Source organism: Phragmites australis, chromosome 4 (genome assembly GCF_958298935.1).
Source record: "Phragmites australis chromosome 4, lpPhrAust1.1, whole genome shotgun sequence".
Lineage (NCBI taxonomy): Eukaryota > Viridiplantae > Streptophyta > Magnoliopsida > Poales > Poaceae > Phragmites > Phragmites australis.
Window position 1 is genome coordinate 6,756,623 of NC_084924.1, and position 11,159 is coordinate 6,767,781.

General features: G+C 43.1%; 1 protein-coding gene across 2 annotated transcripts; it reads right to left on the reverse strand.

Annotated features, from left to right (window-relative positions):
- Positions 1–6,220: 6,220 nt before the first annotated feature.
- Positions 6,221–9,421, reverse strand: LOC133915481 (protein WRKY1-like). 2 transcript variants are annotated; one of them, XM_062358658.1, is made up of 5 exons: positions 9,253–9,421; positions 7,718–8,630; positions 7,500–7,625; positions 6,648–6,805; positions 6,221–6,594 (listed from the first exon to the last, which is right to left on the reverse strand). In XM_062358658.1, exons 1-4 carry the CDS (start codon positions 9,386–9,388, stop codon positions 6,667–6,669), a joined length of 1,314 nt encoding a protein of 437 aa, XP_062214642.1. In that variant the 5' UTR covers positions 9,389–9,421; the 3' UTR covers positions 6,221–6,594; positions 6,648–6,666. The 2 variants fall into 2 exon arrangements, with proteins under 2 accessions (XP_062214642.1, XP_062214641.1); XM_062358657.1 differs by having other exon boundaries at positions 6,221–6,805; positions 9,253–9,420.
- Positions 9,422–11,159: the final 1,738 nt, after the last annotated feature.

Here is an 11,159-nt window from a genome sequence, read left to right on the forward strand (position 1 = left end):
AATGGTAGGAATGGCTACTCTTTGCATGATGAGACATCTCATCACATCATGTTAGAGACAAGGAGACAACGCTACTTAGTCCATATCCATGCCTTTGATGACGGCAACCCCCTTAGCCCTCTTGCGATCGCCGTTGTCCGCATGGCCTTCTCTGGCACACTTGTAGATGTCTATCATTTCGATGTCACAGAATGAGTTGAAATATTCAAGACTATCAAAGTTAGTTCATGCATAAAGAAATCATTGTCAATATACTATTGAAGAGACAACAGGTCCCCGCAACTACATTTCCATGGCCAAGGTATATGCATTGTTCGGACACGAGCATCATAGTTCTAATTCTTTGAGTAATGTGATTTCGCAGAGCCATTAAGCATTAAGCCTTCTATCTTGATATGATTGATATCATAGAGTTATTTTTTTCATACCCAACTCATATCCATATCATCCACTTCCAGGGATATGTCCTCATTATGTTGTTAATGTATTTACTCGTGTGATAGTACATATTGAGAAAACAAACAACAACAAAATATTCTTGATCTGCTCGCACGTGGTTGCCACCATTGATTTACCCGAGAAGACTAAATGTTCTTATGCCCTTGCATACATGATCTCGTAGAACTACTACTACATTGATCATGATAATCCCTATCAAAATCCGCATTGAAACCCTTACATACTAATGAATGTAAATAAATAGTACACCCCTCTACTAAAGTGGGTTGGAAGGCATGTATGCCTAATCTATGCAGAGTAGGTGCTCTGTTCAACAATAAAGGATGCCACCACATATTTACAAGTGTGGTTCAATTTCATCTATCTTGAAGTGAGGTTCAACACTGTTGAAATTCTCTCTCAGCGTAAGGGTACATGTTGGCACGCGAACAACATGAGGCACTTAAATGCAACATTGAAACAACTATGAAATGACGATACATTCAACATCATATCAATTGTCCCAACTTAATCCTATGCATTTCAAACACCAATCTAATCAAGCACGTGTCAAATGGTATAATAGGGTCAAATTGATCCGCAACATCTTCATGTTGTTATTGTAAACTTTTGGGGGCGACCACTAAGGCTTGAGGCCTAGGGATTCGGGAAAGGAAGGGGATCAAGACTGCTGATAACTATTATCATTGTTAGAAATCTACTTCTAAATTATTTGTGATTTGCAATGGTGAACCCAATATTTTTAAGTATTGGTTTATAGAGTCAATACCGATCATCATCAGAAGAAAAAACAGATTCAACATAGAAACTTATATGCACCTGTGTGGATGGATTAATTTGGCCTCCAAACACCCCTACTTATAGAATAACCTAGTCATTAAATCATTGTGAAATATCAAGATTTCAACCTCTCATTTCCATAAAAATCTTCACTCCAAAAAATTTCTCTTAAAATTACAGAACTTCATATACTCTTAATTTTTAAGTCTCGAAACTAGGTACAAAGTTATAGTATCTGAATGTCTCCTGAAGAGATCGATGAAACCTCATATTGCCCTTCCATTATGGTCCATCAACACTCGAGGCTGTGCAAAACATTATTTGAGGAAAACCCTAGTGAGACACTCATGTCGGACGAGGATCCGCTGATGTCGCGCGCCGACGCTGACGCGTGGGATCGAGCTCACACGTCAGCGACGAAGTCATCATGATGTCGACGTCAGAGGATCCGAATCCATCTGATCGCAGGGGTGGGTAGCGTGCACAACAGCAAGGCTACCATCGTGTGATGAGCGCGTTCTCTACAGTAGTTGAATTTGTTAACGAGCGTTCTCTGTTCTGCTGCGTCTGACCAAGTCGCACTCCAGAGTGCTCCGCGGGCTCCTCGCTGTGCATGTGCGCGTTGCTAGCTTGCCGCGCCCACAGCGCCCGGGTCACGCGCCCACGACGCACGCTACGCGCTCCTGCTTCTCACAGCCTCGATCCCTTAGAGATCAGGATTGGTTAGGAGCCCGTTGGCTCATCTATACACGTATAAAACATGAGATGATGAATACAATTCGTGCGTTGCGTCTCAAACTGATTCAGTATTCCACAATTCCATGCGTAAGCTCTGTCCCACATTTTTTTCTCTCTCATACAGATAGTAGCGGTTTCATTAAGTCTGTTTGGTAGAGCTCTCTAACCTCCTGATTTTGTGATGGAAGTGATTGTGCAGTAAAATTGATTCTATTTATAAAATCGTTTGGTATGTTAGTGATGGAAGTGATTCCCGAGAAAAGATCGTGTTGAAATTAAGGAGAATCAGCCGAGAATCAGTGGAAGTTAGATTTTTCAGCTCCCACCTCGCAGTACAAAACGTAGAAGTAATTCTCTCTAATTTTGACATAAAATCGATTCATCGACATATCGTTTGATAGCGCTCCAGCCAATTCTAAAATAGAATCAACTCTCAGAACACTACCAAACAACTCCTCACAGTCGTGTGAGTCGATAAAAGTAAGGACCACGGTCACAGGAAGAGGTGCTGCATGCCTCGTTGATCGAAACATGGCACACACACACTGAAGTGATGAGACCGGTTACCTATTTACACACGTTGTTGCGTTCAGTGTTTTACGAGCATGCACGTGATGCCATATGTGTCTCTATACGTGTGATAAGAGGCGCATTCGTATGTAGTATGAACGTGCGTATTCCTTGTGATGAGAAAAGAACTTCATTTGTGAACTTCGCACATGACGAGCTGATGAGGCAGACTGTTTCGGAGAAATAAGCCATAACGACGACAGGAAAGTGAAGAAACGGGCAATCTTTCCTGCGAGTAAGTGGAAATGTAGAATACGAGACTTTGTACGCCGGGTAAACATCATCTTCAACAAACATTGCACTAGCGTATGATAGCACCAGCACATGAATATACATGCTCCCATTCATGCATGCATCGGCACGTTTTCACGCTAGCTCAGGATCGGTTTGTTTTGGTTTTTGTTTTTAGTTTCTCTGAAAATCTGTATTTTTGATTTTTTTTTTTAAAAAAATCTGCTTTTGGAATTTAACTGTTGTATTTTACAATAATTTTTTAATTTCTCAGCACACTACTTCTCAGAAAAATTACTCTCAACTAGCTTTTTGGCTTCTAATTTATTTTCTCAAAAACAAACTTCTAACTTTAAAAAATCACTTTTTAGTAAACCTATTTATTTAGAATTCTAACTTTTAAACTTCTAACAGAAACAGGAGTCAAAACAGCCTGAAACAAACATGCCTACAGTCTGGTCTGAGGTCTCGCAGCCTTAGATCTTTGCGCATCCATCCTTGCATCAGCATTTGGTCGCCTAGAGCACGTATTACTCGGCCAGAGAGGAGAAAGGCCTAGTCGCCGGGAAGAACCGGAAGTGACTTCCAGCCGAGGATCAATTCACAGGCAAAGAAAGAGTGCGAATGGAAACCCAAAGAGAAAAGTGAAATATGAGCAGACGTAGCTAGCGGCGTATCTTGTGAGGGGGTGGTCCAAGCCCCCTACCGGCTGCCACTCCGCTGTAGTCCTCTTCATTTTTTGTAAGAGAAGAAGAGGGAGATGAGATAAAGAAGAGGAAGATCAGCCTTCTTTCTATGACTTTGGTTGCGTCCGACACTGTATCTAGCACGGAAAGAAAAGAAAAGAGAACGGAAATAAAATCCAGCGTGTTTAGCTCATACAACTACACATAAAAACAAACAGATTTACTATATTTTAATCGACTGAAATCAGAGTTTTATTTCACTTGACGTGTTGTCCATCTGATGGTTCAATCGTGCGTTTGTCTTTTGATCTGTACTTAGTCAGAGATTTTATCTGATATGCATCAGAAAATTGTATATGTCTCTACTATAGAAAAATATTATTCACTTGTAAATTAGTTTTTTTATCAGTCATTAGATCTTCATCTAACGGTTACTATTGTCAAATGAAACATATAATTATTTTCACTCGATTAAAAATTAGCAACTCCCAAAAACAAAGACCAAGATGTATCAATTTAGGAAGTATATACATCCACGGCCCTACCCAAATAGATGTGGGAGGGAGGAGTCCAAAGAGCTCAAAAACAAAGTCCAATCCCGAAAACAGGTCGCGGCCTCGTTCGCACGTCCTCCCTCCCTCGAAGGCTCGAAGGTCGCCAGAATCAAAGTACATCTGCAATGGGTATGAAATCAAACGTGAAGGAATGGCCCAGGCTGAAATTCAGAAATAAAATGTCAAGTTGTACACAGAAGTAACTCGTAATATTAGAGATGCCACGCTGTTTCATTGAGTATGAAGTGCGAATTACGATGAATAAACTTTGCTCTGCTCGCGGTGCTAAACTCTGAAGTGGCTTCTGTTTTTAAGGAATCGTGGAGAAGAACAGAAGAAAATAAACTGGAAACCCCCAGCATGGCCAGTGTGGCCCAGAGATCGAGGCTTGTCCACACGGGCCAACTCGACTCAGAACGGCTTGGTGTCCGGCCCAATGCTTTCCAGCCCAGTTAGCGCGAGTGTGGACTGGCCCGACGATAACGCGGCCCAATCAGTCCGAACAAGCGTGAGGCTGCGCTGCTGCTGGCCCGAAAATTAGTGGCTATTGACGGCCCAATAAGCTTAGGAATATTTGTTTCATTTTTTTCTCTAAAAAGAAAAGATAAGCTTAGCCATATCTACCAGATTTGACACAACTACATTCTCCATTGATGCTCACGGCTTGTAGATGCTTGAATTGGAACCGGATTTTCGGCTATTGCATGCGAATGCCCAGACATGAGGTGACCAGAGCACTATATCATTACTAGTACTGTGCTTGCCTGCCCCCAGAATGGGAAATCAGAACTACAACAGAACATAACCACCGATGTGACATGACCTACGAATATATGGGGTAAACATAGAACATCGTTTATTCATTTAGATGCCAAACTAGGCGCGACTACTTTGATTAGTAGTGCTATTGGGCTATTGGACCAGTTCTGACTATGGCATTCTGAATTCTGAACTTGCATAATGTGTTTCCTCTTCTTTTTTGCATGGTGCATATTTTTCCGGGGTATACTACGAATGGTTTCCACCAATAAGTATGGGTTTGACAGAGGAAAACGGCGCAAGTGAGATTAGATGTTCTTGTGTGTAAATGGTTTTTCTTGGTTCTGTTTTGCCAAGGAGAAAATGCTGGTGTTGCAGACCATGTGTTGTCGTGGATATGTTGGATGACTCCATGTGTTTGACTTCTCGGTGATTGATGATGTTTCCAGGACGCTTTTTATCAACTGATGTGATACAGTATTAGCCCAACTAAGTTAGCATCAGCATATGGCACGTTACCTTAACCACAGGAAGCAAGGGCGTGCAGCGTAGCGCGCATACCTACCTCAGTTATTCTTAGGAAGAAGCAAAAGGACACGTCTGATGTCTTTTCTTTTCGCAGACCATAAGATATCTATCCGATTTCAGATATGAACGAAATTCCAACTCAATTAAATTGGAACAAATTTCAGTCAAATTTCAATTAAATTTGATCAAAAATTTAAATTTCCAACATGAATTTTGAACAATATTTCTAAAATTCCGGCCCAATCAAATTAGAACAAATTTCAGTAGAATTTTATCAAATTTCAGTCAAATTTTTTCAAAAATTTAAATTTCCGACCTGAATTTCGAAGATCGAGTAGATATCCGAATACGGATTCGTATTCGAACTATCCGATTCGTATTCGTATTCGAGGATATCCGGATCCGTATTCGCATTCGGATTAAAATGTGGTAAATTGTACTATCCGAATTCGATTCCATACGTATTCGATCCGTTTCCATCCCTAGATATCTAAGTGTGCTCATTGGTTTTATCAGTCGTACTGCTTGGAGGCAAGCATGCTCCCGAGTTCAGACAGACATTTCCATCGAGCATCAGTACTTGTCGGCTTGACATTGCACGCGTGCGAAAAGTCAAAAAAAAAAAGAAGGAAAGAAATTCCTTAGCCAACCGGGCAGTGATACAGAGAACTGATCCCCCAATGCCTCAAGCAGAACGCCTGAACTCGCAGCATGGAGCTGTCAAAGCATCAAGAAGAGATAAGACAGGTGAGACACTACAACATGCAGATCGCAAGAAACCGGCCTCTCAACAAGACATCTCACGTTCTCGGTAAGAAAACAGCAGGACATCTCGGTACAAATGCCGCTGCAGCATCTGCTTCTGCACGATCAAAACTTAGCAGAGCATCAGGATTGTGCTAAAGAGACAACACATGTCAAACCACTGCCTCAACAAGATTGTACCATTGGACTGAAGATCAGGGTGCATTCTGTTCCTAGGTGTTGCGACTTTTACAGGCACTACCTGCCTTATGCCTTCTCCAATCCCGTAACACCATCCCCAGACACACAACTGCAGCTCAATGTTACACGGCACCACATGATGGCCCTCCTAGCACAAGCATGAACAGAAAGTGAAAAAAAATGAAAGCTACAAAACTATGAGTCTTCGATGAGGAACGCTCCCTCAACCATCTGCGCGTTAAGTTTCTTTCTTTCGCCATCGATTCTTCTGCAAGACCTAGCTAACTCCCTCTTCCCCCCAGCTGTTAGAAGCAGAACATATGTACAAACACAAGGTTCTCCTTCTTTTTCTTGTTGTCCTCCCTTCTCTAGGAAGGGAGGCGACTGAAACGGTCTGCGATTGAAAGCCTGAAAGATCAGGCTGGCTGGGCTAGCACACGGTTGTGGTTGTGATCACCTTCATAGGTAACAATCAGCATCGAGGGGTCATCGACACACCTCTCAACGTGCTTCCTTGCTGGGCAGCCTCTCACACTGCTACACTTGTAGTAACCCCTAAAAGACAACGAGCATATGTGAGCACTCTTTATCTGCATATTTGACGAAGGAACAAGAGAGTAAACTGTGCTGAGGAGAGGTTGCCAGTTGTAACCTTTCTTGGATTGCAACAGGCACGCTACCAGAATTGGAACAGGTTTCTTTCAAACCACATGTATGCTTATTGTAAGCGAAGAATGAAACTGAATGACTTGATTAGAAGCAAAACAACCCATTTCTGAGTGATATCTCACTTGCTAGCTATAAGCAGTATCTAAACAGTTGGGGAAGATACATCTTTGGAATTTTCAACTCAAAGTCAAGAGCTGAAAAATAATTCTAATGGTTCATATCGATCAACCTTTGGGATGGCTACTTCATGGGTGATCATGCATCCTATGATTCCAGTCAGCATGTACATATAATTCTTTTTTCTGATTATGATAAAAAGAAGCTCTAACTTCGACTTAATATAAATGAAGGTTCAGGAACTAATTACAACCTTTTTCCTAGAATAACAAACTAGTATTAAGTCAGCAAACAGCAAGAACAGATGAGCTAGCAACCGGCACTATGAACTAGCAAATACAAAATCGATATAAGCAACCCGAGTCTATTGTTAAACATGGACAATAGTACAGTAAGCAACACAAAATACAGCAGAATGATTAAACATTAAAAGGCACAGAAAAGATCAAGAATTTAGCGGTACCTAGGATGTGGGGATCCTTTTATTGGCTTCTGCCCATACTTCCTCCACGAGAACTCATCAGCAGGGATGTCTGCAACCTTGTTGCTTATCGCAGGGACTTTGATAGACCTCCTTATCCTCAGCTTCCTGCAATTACATACAATCAGTGATTTTCAAAACAAAAAAATGACTATAAGATCAATTGTCAGTAATCAATTTATCACCAAAAAAATCCCAACCTTTTCTTTGCACAATGGCACCGGCTCCCAGTTGCGCACCGACCACTCCCATCCTCCCTACCAGTGCAACTCCTCCTGTGCGCGACGCCCAACTCCGGAGTGCTGGACGTCTGAGAGCCACTAACTAGCTGGAAAGGCCTGCTTGCCCGGCTCCCATCCAAACTCGCGATACTCCCCTCCATGCTCAGAGAGGAAAGGAACGAGCGAGATGATGATGCTGTGCAATTCGAGCTGTCGAACTTGAGATTGACACCCTTGCCTCCAGCACTGCAACTACCACCCTGATCACCAAGACTGCTCCTCTTCATCATCTCGCTCTGAATCTTCATCTGCTGCATGAGCTGAAACCTCTGGTAGCTCTGATGCTGCTGGATGAAATGAAGGTGCGCCGCAGGCAATGCCGGGGTTGACGTCCTGGCCAGGGATGCAACGGACACCGGCTGGACGTGCTGGAGAGGAGGGGCCTTTGACGGCCCATCAAAATCGACAGCTGGGTTCTCTAGAAGCAACCTCCTGGGGAATTGGGTAGGGATCCTCACAGGATCCTTCGACGACGAGCCCTCCATCTGGTGGTACCTTGGAAACAGCTGGAGGCTAGTGATCGGGCTCCGGTTGGGTGTCTTGGCAGCGGTGGCTGCAGACACTGCAGAGCTCTCCAAGAAGAGGTTGCTGTCGAACATAGGCAAGGGTTTCTTGATCTTCCTGACCCTGGCATGGCCCTGGAGGCCATTGACATCGGAGAGCTTGGAGGTTAGGGATCCAAACTTGGAAACGGCCTCTCCGGTGGCTGCCACGAGATCCTTGTTGGGGACGAGCTGGCCGTGTGGGTTGGAGAGGAGGGCCAGCACCCGGTGGCAGCACTCCACTGCCGCCCTGTTGGCTTCCTCTATCCCCTCCATCGACGACCCCCTCCCTGCAACCAATGACTCAAATCAATCACTGCTTCAGCCCTCTGTTCGACCACGCACGCGAATCAGACATATCGACAAGCATTCAACACATGCCCTGAGCTAGCAATTCTTGGATTCAGCACATTTTCTTCAGTACACGAAAGAAAGCAGTACAAGAGGGGCACAGGTTTATACGCCGGTGGCTCTAATCATTCCATGCCATAAAAGATTGCATCCTCCCTAGATTTCGAAGATAAACAAATAGCAGCTCGACGCAGTAGATACCCACAATCATGAGGCACGTCAGGGCAGCATTTCGGTGACTGGCTAAGCTAAAATTGGGCATGCGAGCACGGAAACATGGCTCTTAAATGGTCCACTAAAATTAGGCAACATGACAGCGCAACAATCACCTGAACCTACAATAGCAGAAAGGTTGCAGCAGCACACCCATGACTACCCTACTACTCACCTACAAAAACCAATAAAAAATCAGGGGGAAAATCTACACCAGCAATCAGCTTCTCCACTCCCCATCCATAGAACAAAGCTCGCCACAAAATCAGCAGGGCGTCACGGAGTTTACAGAGTACACATACACATGCATGGCTTTAGAAGGAGCAAAAAAGAGCAGGAGAAGCTAACCTCGCAGAGCCAAGACTGGTCTGGCCTCCTCCCTGTCCTCCTCCTCCTCGCTGGCAACGACGACTCGAGGCTGGGAGACGCTCACTCGGCTGGTAAGCGAGGAAGGAAGCAAACAGCAGCAGTGCAGGCACGGCATGAGTCCAAGACGAGGCAGAGTGGAGTGAGCGAATAAATAAATAAATAAACAAATACTGGTAGGGGTGGCCAGTGCTCTCGCTTTTCGTTTTCGCCTTTATTTATTTATTTATTTATTCCGCCTTGTGCTCTCTCGTATTCCTTCCTCGGGCACGCAAAAATACTGCGGGGCGGGGCCACCGAAGTGGGCCCCCGGGTGATCGCTGCCGTCCATCGCGCCCGTCCCTGTCCCGCGCTTGGACTTTTTCTTTGGCTCCGATTTTTCCTTTTTTTTTTTCCGGGAGAGCGGTGGGGTTGGGCTCCGTGCTGCTGTTTCGTCAAAGGGTGTGTTCTGTGTCAGAGGCCAGCGACAGTAGTAGTGGAGGTGGGCCCCCCACGGCTTCTCTCTCCCCTTCCTGCTCCTCGTGAGCGTTGGCATCTCTCCCTCTCGCTCGCCACCTCCACGGTGTGCTGGCTACGTGGTGTGGTCCGCTGTGTGTGAGCGAGCGCAATGTGTAGTGTAGTGCATTTTGTTCTGGTGGAATTAATGTGCTCGGCAAATAGTCGAACCTGAAGAATGTCCAGTTCATGCTTCGTACTCACAATCCATGCCTCGTTTATGGCATATCTGCCTTTTAGATATCTCTCGTCTATAGCATAGTACTTCTATTTAGTACAATAATAGATATCTAATTTATAGCACATATTAATTAATATATTGGTTTTATACAGTACAAGAAATCTGGTGGGCTAACACAAGACTTGGCTCAGAGTGTGTAGGATAGGCGCATGCCATGGGTCCACCTATGATGGTGATGCCTAGGCATATAACAATGATTTCAAATCGTTAGGAGACATTCAATCTAAAATGGACATGTAAGATTTAATATTATAGTACTTTATGAACAGAAAGCGAACACAAGTATGTTCGATGAACAGTGATTGTGATTATTGTTCGTCTTTATAGTACTGTAGCTCATCTTACGAAGCACTATACGCATTTGATTTCATCGGATGAGTCGGACAATCCAAATCCTAAGTCATGAGACACATAGAGGTTTATTGTGTCAGCTGCAATGGACAAAAGGTGTCACGAGCTTGGCTTACTGGCAGGTCCACATGGCTTGGCTTCGCTGCAAGGTATATGATTATTGAGGCTAAGTCAAAGAACACAATTTACATCCTTTGGTAAGCATGTCATGTTTTCATGTTTGCGACCATATATCATGATTTCAATGGTTATCAATCACTAAGCGATACAAGATGTATGTTAAACCATTGACCAATAAGGGATATTGTGAGAGAAGATGGTGCAAAAGGAGAACATATATATGAGCCAATAAAATATTTTACTCATAAACTTCCAGTCAGCTAATGTCTCTTCTTGAGTCGACACTCTAGTAACTAATACTGCTTAAAATAGAAAATTGCATGTTCACATTCGATTTTATCTCCCACGGTTCATGTTAAGTCATTCACCTGGGTCTTGGCAACTAAAATTTACAATTTTGGTGAAGCAAATCTAACCGCTAGATCTTAAATGAAGCTAAATTTTGCAACTATACACCTAAAAAAAATCTTAATGGCAACCTGGCAACCATGTTGTTTACTTACTCCCACTGTCTCAAAATATAGAGTGTATTAGAATTTGAAAAAGTCTTTTAAAAGTATATTTAATCATTACTTTATTTTGTAATTTATTATTAATTTCTATAAAATTAATATTGTATTAAAAGAGCTATGAAATACAAATAGATTGATACAACTTTTATATATTAAAATATACATATAAT